Raw genomic sequence first — 20165 nt, 5'->3', positions numbered from 1 at the left:
GTTTTAGAAATGGCTCCTTTGAGTTCTAGTAGAGTGAATGGGCCATTAAGCCCGCTCAGGTCCAACACTGGAGATAAAGGGATAAACTCAGGAACAGTGGGAGGAGCGAGTTTATCCAGAAATTCATCTGTTAGTGAAGAAGGAAGGTTGGAGGAACAGTCTTCTTTAAAAGCAGATCGAAATCTTTTAATATTATTCCAAACCACAGAAGGGTTTGTATTAGGAGATACAGATAAACAAAAGTTTCTCCAACCTTCAAACTTCTTTTTTTTAAAAAGCTTTTTTGCCTTGTCTATTGCGTCCAAAACAATATCGAAGTTTTCATTGGTACTAGATTCTCTATAAGCAAGTTCAGCCTCCTTACGCCCTTTGGCCGCTGTAGTGCATTCCGAATCCCACCATGGTGGAGAAGGAATGTTGTTTCCTCCTACTTTTTTCACTGGAAAAACATTATCAGCAGTCTCGACCATTATCTTTGCCAGAGCGGCTGCACATGTGGCTTCGTCGCTGTGTTCTATTGAAGGAAGAGAGGAAATTTTTTGATCAAGATGTTCCTTGAATGTATCCCAGTTGGCGTTACTTAAATTGTACTTTAAACGAGGAGGACGCTTTGGGGTAGGAGAGTTATTAAACGGAAATGACAAAAGAATAGTGAAATGATCACTTCCAAATGAAAGAGGAGAGGCCTTCCAGGATAAAGAAGAAAATAAGTTTGGACTACAAATAGAAACATCTGGGCAACTTATTCCCTCTCCAGGTGCAGTTCGTCGGGTGGGAGAACCATCATTTAGGATGCAAAGATTATGGGAGTCCATCATATCAATGACTAGATTACCATAGGAATTGGTGGTGGAACTACCCCAAGATTGATGTTGGGCATTCCAATCTCCAAGAAGAATAAGAGGCTTCGGAAGCAGTGTCAATAAGTGATTTACTTCATTATAAATAGTTGAAGAAGGATGAGGGATATATAATGAGACAAAACAGATATTATTAACGGAAACAGCAATTATAGATATATCATTGTTATGAGCAGGAAGGGGAATATGTGAATAAGGAATGCCATGCTTTACAAGCAAAGCAACACCGGCATATCCATCAGAGCGGTCCTCTCTTATACAGGAAAATCCTGATATCCTGAAATTGGATGAAGGCTTTAACCAAGTTTCTTGCAAGGCTATAATTTTTAAATTAAATTTATTTATTAAATAGAGTAAATCAGCTTTCTTTGGTATTATACTTCTACAGTTCCATTGAAGGATTTGAAATTGGCTGTTCATTATCGGTTAAGAGTTGAGTGAAAAAATTCATAATAGGGGCAGCGTGGGACGGTGAGATACTACTACCCAATCCAGATTGGGACAGTAACTTAATGATCAATAGAATTATTTCTTTCACAGATTGAGTGGACTCATTAGATTTATAAATATTTTTGTTAGTGACAGGCATGTCATAATCCCTTGTCAAGGCATTATGCGCTGCCACATCATATCCTTTAGATCTAGGTTGAGGTGGGGAGCGAGGTTTCATAAAGATAGTTTTCTTATAAGATGTAGTTGGACTAGTGTGTGAGTAATCCTTTTCTGTTCCATTAGGATTATTACTCAGCAATGCATCAGCATACGAAATTTTTGAAATAGGTGGGTGTTGTTTATTAGCTTCAAAATATGACACACAGCTTTTAGCCATGGTCTCCTTTATATTTCTTTGTCTCTCAAATTCTAAACATTTTTTATCAGTAGCTAGGTGAGAACCTTTGCACAGACAACATCTTATATGCTCATCATCAACTTCACATTTTTCTCCAGTATGTCCCTGACCACATTTGTAACATCTGGGAGTTGAGCGGCACTGACCTCTGACATGCCCAAAGCGACAACAGTTGTAGCATTGTATAGTAGGATAAATGTATAGGTCTACAGGTAGTGCTGCATAGCACATGAATATGCGTTTAGGTAAAACTTGGCCATCAAAGGTAAGTACCACCGACTCTGTGGGTTTTAACTCATTAACACCTGACTCTATAACTTTCCTTTTCAGCCGTCTTACTTTTAATATCGGTCCACAGCCTATGGGAACAGATATATTTTCTAAGATTTCTTCCTCTGACCACTCGGAGGGAACTCCTCGTACAATTCCCAACCGGGTGACAGAGAAAGTCGGGATAAAAGTCTTGTAGTTTGATGCTGACAAGGCGGGGTTGGTCAAGAAGTTATTGGCAGCCTGAAAATCACTGAAAGAAATAGTCACTCTATTTCTTCCAATGCGTTTCAAGCTCCCATTTACGATTTGAGATACATTATTTTTCCTTAGGAACTTCCCAAACACTACAGGATGTAGAGACACATTATCATTTTCCGAGGTTTGCATTCGCTGTACATGAACATTAAAAGGTGCCACATCTGATTTCTGGTACATCAGTCTGCCTACTGGTTGGGGAGCTGTAGATGTGGAGTTAGAGTTTGACAATAATTGAGGTGGTACTGAATCGTTAACAGTAGCAGGCATACTATCAGCTGTAGAAATGGTGTGATGTGACTGTGGCTTGGGGGCTGGTTTTGCAAATATACTATGCATTCTTTGACGGCTATCATCAACATTGCAAACACAATCGTCCTCTTTTATTATCAAAGGCTCGCCATGACGTTGTCTCGACCTTTTTTTGTTGCAATGGCGACATGTTTTTACAGAGTGTCGTTTCCTCCTATTAATATTATCCTGGCTACAAGAGCCATCAGTGCTAGATCCATCTACAATGGTCACATTATGTCCTATGTCTGGGGCAGTCCCCCCTGGGTCTTCAGGTAACTCCATAAGGAGTTACCTGAAGTACAAAGATTACAAAAAACTTACCCTTATATGTCCAGTATATACACTATAACTTACAAAAAATATACAAATTTACATAGAATACTTGTACTATTATTTACAATACCCGAATAATCAACTCTTGTCAGCTAAAAAATCAATTTTCACAATATTTTCAAAAACAATTACAAAACACAACCAAACGACCGAACGTTTCCCGCGCTTTCGCCTGTCAACTTTATGATCGTTCCTCATTTCTACAACAGCTGTCACTCCTTGGCGTTCCGTTTCCCGTATCTGTTCCATCCCTCCTTGTAATTAATGATAATTCCTTATATATATTTAAAGCTCTATATACATTTCTATCTCATAACAATATAAAACTATAAGTATTATTATTTATCTTTTACCTTTCCTGATCTTTTCCAACCCATTTTTCTAAATTCGATCCTTACGCATTTCCCTTATCTAATTCCGTTTCCCCGTTTGGCTAAATGCGCCAAGAGCGCGAAGCTACAATAAAAAAAAAAAAAAAGATTAGGCTACTCAATCAAGCTGTGAAAATTGGCGTATGTAGTGGCGTTTCTATCAGCCAGTATCAGGGTCCGAGTCGTTCGTTGGCATTGGCAACACTGAATGGCTGGCAGTCAGTCAGTCTGGCTTAAAGGTCTAGTAACCAGGCCATAAAATTACAAAAAAAAAAAAAGTCAGTCAGTACAGTACAGTATCTTGAGGCTCGACCTCGACTCGAGTTGGGTATCGTGAGGGCGCCGCCCTGATTTTACGATTGTTTTGCTAATATTAAAATACTTAATTACTCATCGGTCAAGATGACTGAGCAGCGTGAAAATATTTTTCTTTTCGTGCCCAATATAATTGGTGAGCAGATGATATGAATATAGTTACTATACTAAAACTGTAATCGATTTGCATTGTTTACATTCGATGTTTCAGGATTTGGGAGAGTCATCTTGGCTATAATATCTTTTTACTATATGCCGACGCATTGCGTCTTCGCTTGCACCTGCTATGTAACCTCGGCTCTGCTGGACGCATTCGACGGGCATGCAGCCCGGTACTTTAATCAGAGTATGTATAAGGCATCACTTACCTAATTAAATTAGGTACTTATTGTATCGAGTGACCTTTATTACCCATTTACGATGATAATATTATTATTTATTATAATCTATGCTTAACGCACACTTGGGAATCAACTGTTGCTGTTAGTTACTTTACCATGTTAAGACTTAAAAAATAATCATCATCATCTTTCTTTTGCCTATATACGCCCCACTACTGGGCACAGGCCTCCTCTCAGATTGTAGAGGGATTGAGCCGTAGTTCCATAGCCCCAGTAGTAATAGATAACTTCACACACACTATTCATCACCATTGAATTGATTTGCATGTGAGCAGGTTTTCTCACAATGTTCACTGAATAATAAAATATTGTGGATCAACTTATACCAATTTAATTTACCTAGTCCCAAATTATGCAAAGCTTGTGATGTAGGTCTTAGGCAGGCAGTGGCTATACTTATCAATATACAACATGTTATTTTTGATTTTCGTCAACTTTAAAATTAGTTTTTATCAATGAAATGAGTTGTCTATTTAAGTTTACAGAAATGAAGAAAACATATCTACACTGTATTTAATGAACTACTCAAATACAACATTATAAACTTTTTAAATTTTCACCCATAAATAAGCAAAAAAGAATTAAGTAGTTGTGATCAAGTCTGAGGGATATTACTTATTCAAATACATTCTGAACTGTCTGAACCCAAGATCTTCATAGTCCATCATTTACCAGTAGGCTATTTCACTGTTAAAAATTAACCCATCGCGCGACCAACAACTTTTTTGGGTAATTTTGGACTAGTATCCTATGTTAAAGGGTGATCGAAACTAGTAACAAAAATTGACTTACCACAAGTATTTAGATATGTGGCGCGCAGGGCGTTTGACGGGATAAAGTTTATGAAATGTTTCATCATATAGATTTTGATAACTTTGTTTAGTTACCAAATGATAATTTTTCAACAGGTACAAAGTTTGGAGGTATGCTGGATCAGCTGACTGACCGGGCAGGCACTGCAGGCCTCATGATGACTTTGGCCACCTTTTACCCTCAATACACATTCTGGTTCCAAATGTCAATGGCCATAGACATCACTTGCCATTGGCTGTATCTGCACACTGTCACTCTTCAGGGGAAGGTCTCTCACAAATTCATTGACATGTCTGGCAACCCAATCATGCGCTTGTATTATACCAACAAGAATGTCCTGTTCTTTATGTGTGCTGGCAATGAAGCATTCTACGCAGCTCTGTATGTTATGTACTTTTACACTGGACCTACAGGTAAATATTCCTTTTTTTCATATTTTGTTGTATTGCACTGATGCAGTAGTCACCAACACCAATGTTGTACATAGTAAAGCATGCATAAATATCTGATACAACTCTATTTCTGGTTCTGGTAGGATGTGACAGATATTTTTGCATGCTCCACTGTGGTAGGTATTAATGCAGGTGACTGCACAGATGCAGACTAATTTTTTAAGTCAAATGGTCAAAATTACATTTTGTTTGGTTGAGTATTCAATAGAGATGTGCCGATCACGACTTTGGCCGACTAGCCGACTAGCCGATTAGTCGGTTGTAAAGAAGCCGACTAATCGGCCGACTAGTCGGCCAAGCCGATCACAGCTTCGGAGATTTCCGTGACACTTTGTTAACATTCAGCTGACATGATGATATCAAAAAGAAAGTCTCGTGTATGGATTTTTTCAACTATTAGACAATGATTCCCGTAAAGCCAAGTAGCTACCTATAATAACTAATGTATAATTAATGCCAAAATATAATTTCTCGTGTGGGCAACGAAAAACAGTAAATACTACAAGAATTAACAGCTTTTTATGTAATGTAATTCCCCCTCTGTGTATACCTACCTACATGAAAATAAATATTTTATTGAAATATACGTACAAAGTAAGAAGCCGGATAGTCGGCGCCTTTTGCCGACTATTCGCCGACTAGTCGCCGACTACGAGAGTGGCCGGATAGTCGGCTTTACCGACTAGTCGGCACATCTCTAGTATTCAAGTACCCTTCTATGTAATGACTTATTTATTTATTAAAAACAAGTGAGCCATATCAATTACTCACAGCAAAAACTGGACTATGTACAAAACTTAAAGAAACACTGAAAGCCTAGTTAAGACTTGCAAGAAATAAAAATTTAGTTGCATTACATTGCGGTGCTTGATTGTCCACCCATTACAAACTCATTGGCTTAATGGCCTCTCAATGTAATACAACTTGTATAATTTTTCTTTCAAGTCTAAACTAGACTTTACCCTTGTTTACTGAGAAGACTCCGCCTTTCACTATCTGTTACTTATCAGGGCCCAATTGCATAATAAAGTACAAGCTAATACTATTAGTGAATTTCAATACAAAATCGCTAATAATATTAGCTTGTACTTTGTTATGCAATCGGGCCCAGATCGACATAATATTTATGATGTGCTGTATAAAATGAGTGTTATCGATTTATATAAATGGAGTAAAAAAGTTTAGTTCCCAATATTTTTTTAGCTGAGTTTGATAAGTCAAAAATAGCTGCTATAGCTTAACTGAAATTTCTCTGCCATGCCTTGCTACATACGTGGTAAGTCTAGGGTCACACAGTCAAGGGCAGCTCGTAGTAAATTTAAGCAAATCTCTATCAGGCATATTATGTAGCACTGTTTTTTTTTTCGTTAACTTACTATAAAATCCGTAACTTGCTACATTTTATTATTATTTAAATTACCAGGCAGGCAGTTCGGAGCAACTGATAGGTGCCTGTACCTATCTAGCTGTTCCAAGGTTTATATAACCATGCGGTTTTTTTTGTGTGTACTGTTGTAATAATACGGTTTTATAGTCTCGACTGGGGAGCACAGAAAACTATGAACCATAACACACACACTGCTCGCCAAAAATCCATGGTGACTGAAATATAATTGACCAAAACGCCAGCCGCAGTGTGTGGTTGTGTGCAGTTTCGCAGGTTCAGCTGTCCTAAAACGCTCGCGCTTTATCACATTTATTTTATTTACGAAATCGAATTCAAAGTAAATAAATGGAAGTACGTATAACTTTTTCTCACTAAGTTATGTTTCCTTTTCCAGTTCTGGGCATTGGACTGTTTAAACTGATTGCTCTGATATCGATGCCTGTTGCCGTGGTGAAAGCCGGCATCTCGGTGCTCCATGGCATTGTGGCATCCCTCAACATCGCTACGATCGACGTCAACGAACGAGCTGCGTTGGCACAGAAACAAGAAAATTAAGTCATTAAAGAGTAGAAAGTTCTATCAAACTTTGTTGTGTTGCCAAATAACCTATCCCATGTAGGTTCGCATTTGAATTCCATGTAATTTAATGTGATGTGATGTTAAAAACATATTACGATATCAACGAACTATAAATAATTACTTTGCTCACCCGCGACCTAATCAAAGCAAAGTAATTCTTTATAGTTTATTGATATGGACCTCTGCAATGTAACGCCTGATTCAATAAATTAATACGAGATTGTTTAAGAAATATTCTTCAGATGAAATTTACTTTAGGTACTGTTGATTGTCACAATGGGAGCAGCCAAGGTGCTCAAATGTATGTAAACACGCTCAACACCTTTGACAATAGAGAAGTGTTCAGATTTATTTAAGTACCTTGGCTAGTTGGCTGCTCCCGTACATTTGATGCAGACAATACTTTGTTATCTCGGGCACACTAGTCAGATTTTTAATGTCCTTTGCTGGATATTTTATATACCTAATACATGTTTGTTTTTAATTTTATACTGAGTTAAGTTTACCTTTTTTTATTTCTTGTTGCGGAAGACATTTTTCATGTTAATTGTATGTGCTATGCTATGACTAATTATAAGTTCAATGTTTGTGTATGTGAAATCAATCATAAATCTTTGTTATATGTATTCTAATATAATAAATGTTCTAAGTATCTAATGTAATTAATGATATGGTTTTAACTGTCATATTAGATGTAAACAGATAAATAAATAAAGTAGGCACGGTAGGTATGCATGTTACCTATTATATTTTTCTCTCTCTGCAGTGATCTAATCACACAATTTGGCAGTTAACTAAACTGAAACACATTAAAAATTTATCATGAAATATCAGGGCGTGATCACGGCTATTGCCATGTGTTTGCATTAGAAGCTACTGGTTTTATTTTCTCTACCAGATAATGTTCGCTTTTGTTTTTAACCCTTAATAAGGTCTCATTTATTGGAGCATACTACCACAGAATCAAAAGCTATTCTCAATAATTTCAATGGAAATTGTGACGTATTTTGATAAAAATAAGGTTCAGTTTCCAACTCAATGCAAGTGGTCGCTAAATCACCTCTACCTTATTAAGCGTTAATTTAATATGGAACCAAGTTTGCAGATTATTATAACTTGTGCATTTTCGCGAATTTAGGTCAATGTTGATGTATGGGAAATTATGTTTTTTCATTATATTATATAGTCTATATTATATTAAATGTTTTATGTGGGGATGGATGTTATGTATCTATGATCTTGATTAATTTTACCTGCAATAGTCACAAAATTTGTCAGTTTACCAAACTAAACGCATAAACTAGCATTGAACATTTTATCATAAAATATTAGAGGTGGTTTTATCATGTTACAGCGGTGTTGTTTAATTTTGTGTAGTACGCATGACAGGGCATGACATGCCTTATTATTTTTTTAAATATCTGTTATGTTGTAATATTAATCTTAATATAGAAAAAGTATCAAAGTTTATTAATAGATGAGGCGGTTATCACAATGCTGCCGCATTCCGCTGCGGTGTGCGGAGCAACGAAATTCGCCTGTACCTGTACCCCTGCACGGAGATGCGGAGTCAGTGTGTTACACCACGCGGCTTGTCAATACAAATCAAGATTCTACAGTCAATGCTAAAAAAACCGCAGCACCGGACACCGCTCTGATATGCGGAACAGTGTGATAATCTCTTAAGTACAAATTAAGTCACATTGATTCATATAAACGAAAACTATAAAGATTAGTTATATATTTATTTAATATTAATTCTTGTGAACAGCATTTTTGAATGTGAAAGCAGAATAATGTAATAGTACTAATGAAATAAGTAACATTAAATGTTAATAAAATCAACCAAGCAATGTTTGGAAAACTAAAATTATTCTCAATAAAGCAAAATAATTATTTTGAGACATCTTTTTCTTGTTCACGCCTCAAAAAATAATCTTTGTAATTATCCCTTGAGGCTACTCATTCCAGCTCTCATGATCTCATCTACGAGGAGGAGGTTGCTGGCGATGACGGAGCAAGAGTTCACGATCTGCTTCTTCACGACGTAGTTATCAACTATACCCAAATCCATAGGTTTGATTGCTTCACCGGTGCTCAAATCCAAGCCAATCGGATCAGGGCTCAGGCGAGCTTCCTCTTGCAATTTAACGATGGTATCCTGCGCGTCGTATCCGGAGTTGACAGCCAGGGTCTTGGGAATAATCAACAAGGCTTCGGCATAGGCCTGGATGCCGAGACGAGCCTTTCCTTTGACCGTGTCTTTGAACTTCTGGAGTTCTACATTGGCTTTGATTTCGAAGGCGGCTGCGCCGGGAATGACCGCTTGGTCTTCGATGGCGTTATTGATCGCGCGGAGGCCGTCGCGGACGGCGTCCTTTATCTGAGTCAAAGTGTGTTTGTTGGGTCCCTTTATGAGAATAGTAACGGATTGAGGGTTTTTGCATTCCTCAACGAAAGTAAATTTGTTCTCTCCAAGGATATGCTCGTATACGAGACCTGCGTATCCGAGGCAGTCCTCAGTTAGGTCGTCTACAGAGTTCATGGCGCTTCCGCCGCAAGCCAGGGCGAGACGCTCCATGTTACGCCTCTTGGCTCTACGAAGGGCCACAATGCCTTCCTTGGAGAAGGCATCCAAAGACATGGGGTCTACTCCCTTCTGATTAATGACTACGAACGTCTTGTCAGTACCGTCGCACACCTTCTTCTTGAGAGCGATAATCTGTAATCCACAAATTAGTTGAAGCATATGGCGGTTAAATATGTAAGGCCCAATTTGCACAAGAGCTTTTTCAGCGTCAGAAAACTGTTCAAATAACACCATATTGAAACCCATGTATTATGATAGCGCTTTTCAAACGCATTGCTTTTTTACACATTGGATTTATGACGTTGAACGGTAGATGGTGCCTCGAATGTCGTGCAAATTGAGCGTAATAATTAAGATAAACGTCTGGAACAACCATAAAACAATGAAGATGAAAGCATAAGTTACCTTTTTGACTCTCTGGTCAATAAAGTCCCGCTCGGCAGCGACGAGCTTCTCGCGGTCTTCGGCGGACTTGTAGAAGAACCCGGAGTTGACCTCCGTCTTTTCGTACTCGAGCGACACATTGCACGTCAGGATGTACGCGTTCTCCACGCGCTTCGGCATGTCCGGGTGCCGCGCGCCGTGGTCCAACACGAGCCCTGGACACAGTCAATGCCAAAGATAAATATACTGAGTATACTTTACCCGCGGCTTCGCACGCCCTAACTATTCGATCGTAGTTACAGTTGAAATTCCGGGATCTTACAATATTCCCCTGGGAATTCCCAAAATTTATATTGTGGTTTTCATTGAGGTTGTGTTAAGAATAACTGTTCAAAATTAAACCCAGTGGTTGAAAATTAAAGATTTTATCCCTGTCCCATGGAAATATCGGGATAAAAAGTAGCCTATGTGTTATTCCAGACGTCCAGCTATCTATACCAAATTTCATCCAAATGCGTCCAGCCGTTTTAGCGTGAAGGAGACATGGAGTAACAAACATACACACACACACATACAAACTTTCACATTTATAATATAAGTAGGAAGAAGGATAAACGTAAGGGTAAGTTCGCGTACGACGAGATTTTTTTACTGATGTGTTGTTTGGTTAAGTTCGCGAAGTGATACATGACACGTGAGTGATAGATAGATACGTTTACGTGCCCCAAGCCATAAATAAGTACGCGAACTTTTAGTTGCTTCCGAGCCGCAAGTACGCGAACTTACTCGTACAATAAGTAGATTTTCCTCTAAAATATCAGTTTTCTATGAAACAGACATTCACATGGAAAACATGTCACAAGATTGTCTAAATTCCTGTGGTATCATTGAAGCAATCTGTTATCTCATACATATGGCTAATAAGCCACAAATTTATTGTTTCTTCCCAGTTTTTAACAAAGTTATTGCCGAGATGGGGCGTGACGTGTAGTGATGGGGCTACCGGTAATATTCCTAAAGCTAGTATTTTCCGAGTAATAGTACTGGTAATATTAGCAAAAATGTGAAATATACGGTTTAATCTTAATGCTGATTATGGATACTATAGACATCATTCATAATTTAAAAAAAATGCATGGCTCTCTTTAGACAGTTAATTACCAATCTTACCAGTATCTTACCAAATGTTACCAGGTACATTACCAATGTTACTAGCAATATTATCTCCTCGTAAATTCTATAGGGGCCAGTTTACTGAAGGAGGCAAAAATATATTACAACCTAATTTGTCACATTGACAATAATATTGTAAAGACTTGGCATTTGCTAGGCTCGCGGAGGCGAGTCGAATCGAATAGTACGAATATACAGTCGAGTTCTTAGGGCCTACGCTAGCTGGCACGGGTCTGGCGCTGCTTATACTATTTTTCGATAGGCGTCCACCCGCTCCGTGCAAACCGCGTAGGCTAGCGTAGGCCCTTATATTTCAGAGCAAAAATTCTATCATAAACATCTGAACACGCTACTACGCGGTTAACAATAGAGTCGTGTTCACATATTTTTGATAAAATTATTGCTCAGAAGTATAAGAACTCGACTGTACAACTAACCGTACCATTGTTGTATGCAAGATAAGAAATTTGAGTGAAGGAGACAAAAGATAATAATGAATAATGGTTTATGCATAGGTAATGATCAACTCAAATAACCAACAACTTAGTGTATTTTATTACTCTTGAATCTTACCACCTTTTGAGAATTTTACAAGTAAAATTGGAAAATTACTGGAATATTTCCAAACAGAATGTTACTGGTAACGGAAATATTACCTCGGCACATCACTGCGTGCGATCACGTGCGATGGTGAGAGGCGAAAAATTGCGACATTATTTTTTCTTATTTTTAGTTTTGCGAGTAAAATCTTAGAATGTCAATTCAAATTCCAGATTTAATATAATAACTCAATATCTGGGTGACCAAGCTCTGCTCGGGCTAAAACTCGGTACCAAGCGTTTTCCCAGAGATAAGACTAAGCTAGATCGATTTTTCATCCCCCAAAACCACTACATACCAAATTTCATCGAAATCGTTTGAGCCGTTTCCGAGATCCCCGAAATATATAAATTGCTTGTTTAAAGGTATTAGATAGATAGATAGATAGATTTATTTCATACAACACAAGATTAGCATTACAAGAAATAGTACATTGTGTCTTACAGGCGGTAAACAAGGAATTTCGAGCGAGTCTATTAGAAGCCCAAAGTTGAAGACTGAGGGCTTTAATGAGTTGTTGTTCATAATTCCAGTACTGCCCGTGCAACATACAATTATATAACTGTTAGTACGCACTAATATTTGGCACAAGCTAAAGCCTAGTTTAATTTAAAGCAGAGCTCTCCTCACCCTTGATGAGCGTTGTCTCAGTGGCAGTCTTATGCTGCATCTCCATGAGCTCGACCATGTGCAGGTCCACGGGCTTCCCCGGCGCGCGGATGGCTAGCACGGCGTCCACGCACGCGTCCGTCAGCACCTCCGCTAAACTCGGGTGCACCTGCACATTTCATGATCATTGTATAATGATGTACTAGGAAGGAAGCTTTTTTTAAATTTAATTTTTGAGTATTATGCATTTCAAAAATACTACGGAAAATAAATTGGGCAGCCTAAATTTGCAGTCTTACTCATGAAGCACAGTATAGATAAGGCTATAAGCAGGATATGTAGGGTTGCACTGAAATTTAAATGATAACTTTAAAGAATAAATAAAATAATGTTTTGCTAAAGGATTCTTTAAGATCCACTTTAGCAGTATTTTTATATACATATACCCTGTACTATTAAAACTACAACAAAAAATCTATGATCACATGATCAGATAAAGTGTGCAATTCTACCATAGTAACTAAAATGCTGTTAATTGCCAACCGGGCGATTTTTAACTTTGGATGGTAAGTACTAACTGTATTGTCTAAAGTTGAAAATCGCCCGGATGACAAGTAACGGCATTTTAATTATACTATGGCAGAATTACATTTTATTTAAAAAAAAGGGTGTTGCATATCAGCTGCAATCTATCCATGCTGTGCAGACAACAATTATTTTGCGTTTTATCAAAAATTTTGCTCAAAGTGGTGTTTACCTTGGTTTTCAGAGATGTACGGGTGACATCAAGCAGACTTTCACGCTTGATCTCAATAGGGACCTTGATACTTTCCAGAATTTCCAGAGCCTTATTGCGAGCCACATCAAAACCCTCTGTTAGGATCCTCGGATGCAGACCTGCAAAAAGTTTTTTTTTTCTTTTAAAACCAGATGAATGATAGATGCATTGCCAACCCAAAGGGATATAAGGAATAAATACTCCTTGCACCAGTAGTTTTTTTGGTATGTTTAAAAAATTCTATTAAAATTTATCTCTATAAAAAATTGTGTGTAGGTGGAATACATTAAGCAGTTACACTGTAATAATAACTTGGATATAATCATTTTTGAGTATCGGTGTTGGTTGCATAGATTTAGAATATCAACAACAGAATGAGTATTCTCTCCTAACACACATGCAAATTGTTAAGTTATAAGTAACTTCAGAGCTGATTTCAAATCTAGAATTAGAAGTAACATTGTAAAATAATTACAAACCTTCACTGATGTAAATATCAGCCTGCTTCAACAGCTCCCCGATCAGAAGCACAGTGGAAGTGGTGCCGTCTCCGGTGGCATCATCCTGCGCGGTGGAGGCGCGCGCGATGAGCGACGCCGTCGGATGCTGGATCTGCATCTCGTGGAGCAACACATTGCCGTCCTTTGTGATCTTGATGTCGCCAGCACCAGATACCAACCTAAGATTCATATTCAAGTTTTATCCACCATTCAATACCTTAGACTATTAAGTTTGACATACTCAAAAATCCTAAGTATAGACCCTGAGACCATACCTATGTATTACATACGTAGTCTTTAATGTTGACTGTACTTTCAGTTCAGTTAAAATCTACACCGAATGAATGCTCTAAATTTTTACATTTACTTCCAATACTTCGGTATATAAGAAAGTTTGGTTTAGAAGTACAATACAATATTAATTTTAGTCAGAAATTTTATATCTCAATTCCAATAATAGCTAGCTAGCGGCAAAGCGGCATTCTCATCCCACTGCGACTGCACTCACTGACATCTGACTTTTTATTTTACAATTTTAATAACTGTAACCAGCTAAGTGACTTAAAAGTTTCCGATGATTGAAGAGGACAACAAAATATTTTGATATCCACAATTATTTCCCCTAAACTGTAACGTTAATAGTAATTTACTTACATTTTCATTGTTCCCTTTGGACCGAGGTTAGTTTTCATGACATCTTGTATACCTTTAGCAGCTGAAATGTTTACAGCTAAAGCCTGCGCCGCTCTGGCGAATTCGGCTTTAGGGTTTAACAAACTAATAGCAGCCATTTCTGTTAAAAAATAATTAGTAATCGGCAAAAACTACACACGAGGAACTCAAGTAAAGTCAGGCGGAAACGAACAAGACCACAGACTATACAGCTACTCAGAGAAACTAAGAAAACAAGACTTAGCGCTGCGGGGCTACTACAAAAATCTAAAATCGAAGTTGGTATCGTACCGTCTCTCTCGCTCTGGTATTAAATAGTGAAAGTGTCAGAGGAACCGCATGACACGAACTTAGAGTTTCGCGTTTCATAGTAGCCCTGTAGGCCCTCTGGTATTCCAACTTACTTTTTCCCGTGCTATAAAGCGTCTATGACATTGAATGCAGGTTAATGATATACGATGCAGCCAGCAATTGATAATCTGATTTCTCTCTAACTTAAATGTAAACTCTAAAAGTTGGAGATAGATTACATGTGGTAGACCCCTTAGTCTAATTTAATATTTTACACCGGTATCCCAGTTTATAGGGCTCCGTAGCTCAAATGGCAAAAACGGAACCCTTATAGTTTCGCCATGTCTGTCTGTCTGTCTGTCGGTCTTTCCGTCCGCGGCTTTGCTTAGGGACTATCAATGCTAGAACGCTGTAATTTTTGACGAATATATATATATTAACTATGCCGACAAAATAGTACAATAAAAAATAAAATAAAAAAAATTTTTAGAGCCCTCCATAGACGTAAAGTGGGAGTGTTTTTTTTTCTCCTCCAACCTTGTAGTGTGGGGTATCGTTGGATAGGTCTTTTAAAACCAAGGGGGTTGCTAAAACGATTTTTCAATTTAGTCATTTGTTTGCAAAATATTCAACTTTAGTGCAAATTTCCATTAAAATCGAGCGCCCCCCCCTGTTGATGAAGGAAACAGCGCAACTTCTCGGATTATAATTATTTATTTCGTACCTATTATTTTTGAGAACAATTTGGCTATCAATAATGACGTGTTCAAAATCAAAATCATATTTTTTCACAGACAATACATTAAAACTAATTTTCTATTTTATTGGCTGCCAGCAATATTACTTTTTTTTTCGTAATGGCTACGGAACCCTACTTTGGGCATGTCCGACACGCTCTTGGCCGGTTTTTGACAGTAGTGACAGCTGAATCATGGATAAACGGTCGCTTAAATACCAACTTTTTTTCCGATGTTTTGTCATCGTCAGATCTTTCTCAAAATAAAAAATTCAAGCTTAGAAAGAAGTTATATATTATTTTTGTCAATTAATAAATAGAAAAAGAAAATATATAACGTTATTATTATTTCCATTGTAGTTATTAATTTTTTTAATTTTATTTTATGAAGCTTATGATTTAAAACTTAGTACTCATACACATTCAGAACGTGCCTTATCTGTAACACATACCTTCTTACTTACTTTATCCTAGTTTACATATATGGAGGAGATTAAAAATACATTTCTATTTCTGTATTAGTAGTGAATTTGCAGGGATCGAGACTTTGCCAGAACTTTCCTTAATTAAAGTTTAAAAGCGAAGTGCCGTAGAGCAGACCACGCATTATACGCATAACAGTGAAACGAAACAATGGGTGTTCACACCGAAGAAGCTGAAACTTACAAGAATAAGGGGAACGACGCCTACAAAGCAGAGAACTATGAAGAGGCTATCTCGCTTTATGGCAAAGCTGTTGATCTATGCGAGAAAGACAGCCGAGACCATGCTACATACCTAAAGAACCGTGCTGCAGCTTATCTTAAAACGAAGGAGTACGATAAAGTGGTAAAAGACTGTGATGAAGCTCTTCGAATTGTGCCAGAGGATCCTAAAGCTTTATTCCGACGCTCTCAGGCGCTAGAAAGTTTGGAAAGGTTCGAAGAAGCATATAGGGATGCTAAAGCGGTATTGACGGCGGAGCCATCGAACAAGGCGATCCAACCGGTGCTCGCACGGCTGCACGCCGTCGTGCAGGAGCGCGCGCGCCTCAGCGCGCAGACCGGCAACAAAGTCGAGCAGATGTTCAAACTGGTCTTTGACATAGCAGAGGACAAGGAAAAACGAGTGAAAGCTATGACCAACTTAGTTGTTCTAGCCAAGGAAAACGCTGGTGCAGATATCATGTTCAAGTCGGGTGTTGTCCAGAAAATACAGAAGCTATTGAAAGTGGAAAAAAATCAAGATATATATGTAAATGCTATAAGGGTCATTAGTCAGCTATGCAAGGGCAACATTGAGAGGACAAAAAGCATCATTAAAATTGTAGGTATCCCATGGATATTAGAGATTATTGATAGCAACATAGAAGAACGAGTCAGTGCAGCTCAGTACTGCCTTCAGGTTATACTAAACACATTTAGCGGCATGGACACAAAGAAAGATGCCAAACCTGACACTAAACTGTGTGAAGAATATAAGAGTGAACTAGATACTTTGCTCAGCTGCTTAACATACTCAATCACCAACAGAGTAATTAGTGGTGAAGCAAGAGATGCCATCATGGAGCTTGTAATGAGAAACTGTCACTACTCTGCCATCAATTGGGCTGAAAGGTTTGTTGAAATCAAAGGCCTAGAGAGATTACTGGAAGTGTGCAGTGAACTTGAAGAGTACAAATATGAATCAGCCATGAACATCACACCTTCATCGAGGACAATAGCAGCAGCTTGCTTGGCAAGGATCTATGAAAATATGTACTATGACCAGGCAAGAGAAAGTTTTAATAATCATGTTGACGAATTTGTCAAAGATAAGCTTCTAACACCAGACCTTGAATCGAAAGTAAGAGTAACAGTAGCCATCACTTCACTGCTGAGAGGCCCTCTCGATGTGGGAAACTATGTCATTTCAAAAGAAGGTATATTGGAGATGATTCTTGTTATGGCACAGACTGAAGATCCCCTTCAGCAAAGGGTTTCCTGTGAGTGTCTGATTGCAGCTGCATCAAAAAAAGACAAAGCTCGGTCAATTATTGACAAAGGCGTTGATATTCTTAAAAAGCTATATGCAAGCAAAGACGATGCTGTCCGTGTCAGGGCACTGGTTGGTCTTTGCAAAATAGGCAGTTTTGGAGGGGATGATGCATCTATCCGGCCATTCGCTGAAGGATCAACAAAGAAGTTGGCTGAGGCTTGTAGAAGATTCTTAGTTAATCCAGCTAAAGACAAGGATATGAGGAAATGGGCTGCAGAAGGGTTGTCATATCTGACTCTTGATGCTGATGTCAAAGAAAAATTAGTTGAAGACAAGCCTGCTCTTCAAAGCCTGATTGAATTAGCTAAAACTGGAGACCAGTCATGTCTGTATGGTGTAGTCACAACTCTAGTAAACTTGTGCAATGCTTATGAAAAACAGGAGCTTATGCCTGAAATGTTAGAACTAGCTAAATTTGCCAAACACCATGTACCAGAACAACATGAATTGGATGATGCAGATTTCGTAAATAAGAGATTAACTATACTAGCCAAGGCCGGTGTGACCTCTGGTTTGGTGGCCTTTGCCAAGACTGAGAGCCATAACTCAAGGGAACTGATAGCAAGAGTATTTAATGCCATTTGCAGTCTTCAGGAACTCAGAGGCATTGTAGTCCAACAGGGAGGAGCCAAAGTATTGATACCAATGGCTTTAGAAGGCACCAATAATGGGAAAAAACAAGCTGCTCAGGCTTTGGCAAGGATTGGAATAACTATTAACCCAGAAGTAGCATTCCCTGGCCAAAGAAATTTGGAAGTAATTAGACCCCTGGTGGCATTGTTGCATCCTGACTGTTCTGCTCTTGAAAATTTTGAAGCTTTGATGGCTCTTTGCAATTTGGCTGGAATGAATGAGAGCACCAGAAACAGAATCCTAAAAGAAGGTGGTTTGGCCAAAATAGAGCATTACTTATATGAAGATCATACAATGCTGATAAGAGCAGCAACACAGTGCATTTGCAATTTGCTCCAGTCGGAAGATGTAATAAAGTCTTATGAAGGTAACAACGACAAGTGCAAGTATTTGTACATCTTGTGTCAGGAAGAAGATTCAGATACTGTTATGGCAGCATCGGGAGCTCTATGTATTCTCACTTCTGTTAGCAAGATCTGCTGCAGGAAACTGATGGATGTCCAGCCCTGGTTGGAAACGCTGAAATGTTTGTTGGCTAACCCCATTTCAGAAATCCAGTACAGAGGTACCTACATGTTACTTAACATCATAAATGGTGACCAGGACATAGCGGCTCGGATATTTGAAACAGAAGTTATGGAGATCCTGATGGCTTTAACCAAACTGGACAGCCCTGAACAGAACAGAATAAAAGAGTATGCTCAAAAGTGCTTAGATGCAGCTGAGAAGTTGGGAGTGATTAGAAAGCCTGATGAATCAAGAGCACTGGACACATTTGCAGAGGCTGAGAATGAACTGAGTGATGACGAACAGCCCGTGTAAAACTCAAGTTTATTTTTAGAAAACTTACTGAACAAAAATGTTTACCCTACATGCAAATACATTCTGCAAAATAACATTGCTGTGTTAAAAGTTTAAGGAGTTTTGTGTTACGAAACTGTCAGTTCATTATTTGTAAGTGGAAGATAAATAATAATTAGGAGAATGAATGTAGAAGATCATTAAATGTATTCATTGATTTCACTGACTAAAAATGTTTTTGTTACTTTTTATGATTAGTACTTATTTATTAACTTGCAGTTCTTTTATTTTTCTAATAGCCATTACATTATTCTTAGTATCAAAGATTTGGCTGTGATTGTATTTCTGGATCATCATCATCATCATATCAGCTGTAGATTTCCACTGTTGATCATAGGCCTCTTTCTACATTGAAAAGCAAAAATAAAGAGTTGGTAACTAAAATCGCAATAGGTAGGTAGGTATTAAAGATATTTTCTTGATTTAAGAATTACATTAAAGCTAATTTAATTACGCATTTAAGTTAACTTAATGTAAAACCCTAAAGCAAAAAAATAAACAAAACCCTTTACTAAACTCATTTTACTCAAAGAAGCTATCACAGCAGTTTTTGTAGTTATCGTCATTAACCCTTTAGTTTTGCTTGTCAGTGTAGTTCTAGATATTGTCTCTGAAATTTGAAGCAGAGCAGACTTGCAGCATCAATGTTGATTTTGGTGTTTTATTAATAGAATCATAATGACAGCCAAAGCACACTAATTGCCAGTGGTTATCAGTAAAAAATAAGTATAAAACTATTGTATTTAGCGATTGCCAAGCCCTTAGTATTATTTGTAAAATGAAGATTTTTATAGAATATTGTTTATTGAAATATGTTTAAATACGACTTATTAAATTTGTATTGTTTTTAATGTCTTGATTTTTATTTGTTTATCTTGTTCATTAGTCACCCCATGAATAAGGATTTTTCAATATATCTAAAAACGTGATTAATTTGTTGTTCCATTCATCCATATTCATTCAGTCAACTTTTTCCTGAGTTTACACTGGTTAGGGAGTGCTTGTTACAGGATCCACTCTGTTTATTTGTAGACAACTATACCTAGTTTTGTGTGTGTCGTTGTTTTTCTTACGTACGGCGGTGGGTACAGTCGCCGAGCCGTCGTGGGAACGCTGGGCCCTTGGGTACCAAATAACAT

General features: G+C 37.9%; 3 protein-coding genes across 3 annotated transcripts; 2 read left to right on the top strand and 1 right to left on the bottom strand.

Annotated features, from left to right (window-relative positions):
* Nucleotides 1–3519: 3519 nt before the first annotated feature.
* Nucleotides 3520–9085, top strand: Pis (phosphatidylinositol synthase). The gene is made up of 4 exons (XM_074092362.1): nt 3520–3687; nt 3763–3897; nt 4861–5178; nt 6999–9085. Exons 1-4 carry the CDS (start codon nt 3639–3641, stop codon nt 7157–7159), a joined length of 663 nt encoding a protein of 220 aa, XP_073948463.1. The 5' UTR covers nt 3520–3638; the 3' UTR covers nt 7160–9085.
* On the bottom strand, nt 8910–14709 carry CCT6 (chaperonin containing TCP1 subunit 6). The gene is made up of 6 exons (XM_074092361.1): nt 14472–14709; nt 13797–13996; nt 13297–13436; nt 12561–12708; nt 10179–10372; nt 8910–9905 (listed from the first exon to the last, which is right to left on the bottom strand). Exons 1-6 carry the CDS (start codon nt 14606–14608, stop codon nt 9129–9131), a joined length of 1596 nt encoding a protein of 531 aa, XP_073948462.1. The 5' UTR covers nt 14609–14709; the 3' UTR covers nt 8910–9128.
* Nucleotides 14710–15957: 1248 nt separating this feature from the next.
* On the top strand, nt 15958–19877 carry unc-45 (unc-45 myosin chaperone). The gene has a single exon (XM_074092359.1). The coding sequence runs from the start codon at nt 16150–16152 to the stop codon at nt 18985–18987; it is 2838 nt and encodes a 945-aa protein (XP_073948460.1). The 5' UTR covers nt 15958–16149; the 3' UTR covers nt 18988–19877.
* Nucleotides 19878–20165: the final 288 nt, after the last annotated feature.

This window comes from Choristoneura fumiferana, chromosome 9 (genome assembly GCF_025370935.1).
Source record: "Choristoneura fumiferana chromosome 9, NRCan_CFum_1, whole genome shotgun sequence".
Lineage (NCBI taxonomy): Eukaryota > Metazoa > Arthropoda > Insecta > Lepidoptera > Tortricidae > Choristoneura > Choristoneura fumiferana.
The sequence above is the reverse complement of the archived record's forward strand: the minus strand, read 5'-3'. Positions and strand labels throughout refer to the sequence as shown.

Excerpts from the sequence above, each read along its gene's own strand:
- Pis (XM_074092362.1), top strand. The coding sequence starts at position 3,639 with ATGACTGAGCAGCGTGAAAATATTTTTCTTTTCGTGCCCAATATAATT. Across the intron at positions 3,688-3,762 it reads TTTCGTGCCCAATATAATTG|GATTTGGGAGAGTCATCTTG; the intron begins GTGAGCAGATGA and ends TCGATGTTTCAG. Across the intron at positions 5,179-6,998 it reads CTTTTACACTGGACCTACAG|TTCTGGGCATTGGACTGTTT; the intron begins GTAAATATTCCT and ends TTCCTTTTCCAG.
- CCT6 (XM_074092361.1), bottom strand. The coding sequence starts at position 14,608 with ATGGCTGCTATTAGTTTGTTAAACCCTAAAGCCGAATTCGCCAGAGCG. Across the intron at positions 10,373-12,560 it reads TGAGACAACGCTCATCAAGG|GGCTCGTGTTGGACCACGGC; the intron begins GTGAGGAGAGCT and ends GACTGTGTCCAG. Across the intron at positions 9,906-10,178 it reads TTGACCAGAGAGTCAAAAAG|ATTATCGCTCTCAAGAAGAA; the intron begins GTAACTTATGCT and ends TGTGGATTACAG.
- unc-45 (XM_074092359.1), top strand. The coding sequence starts at position 16,150 with ATGGGTGTTCACACCGAAGAAGCTGAAACTTACAAGAATAAGGGGAAC.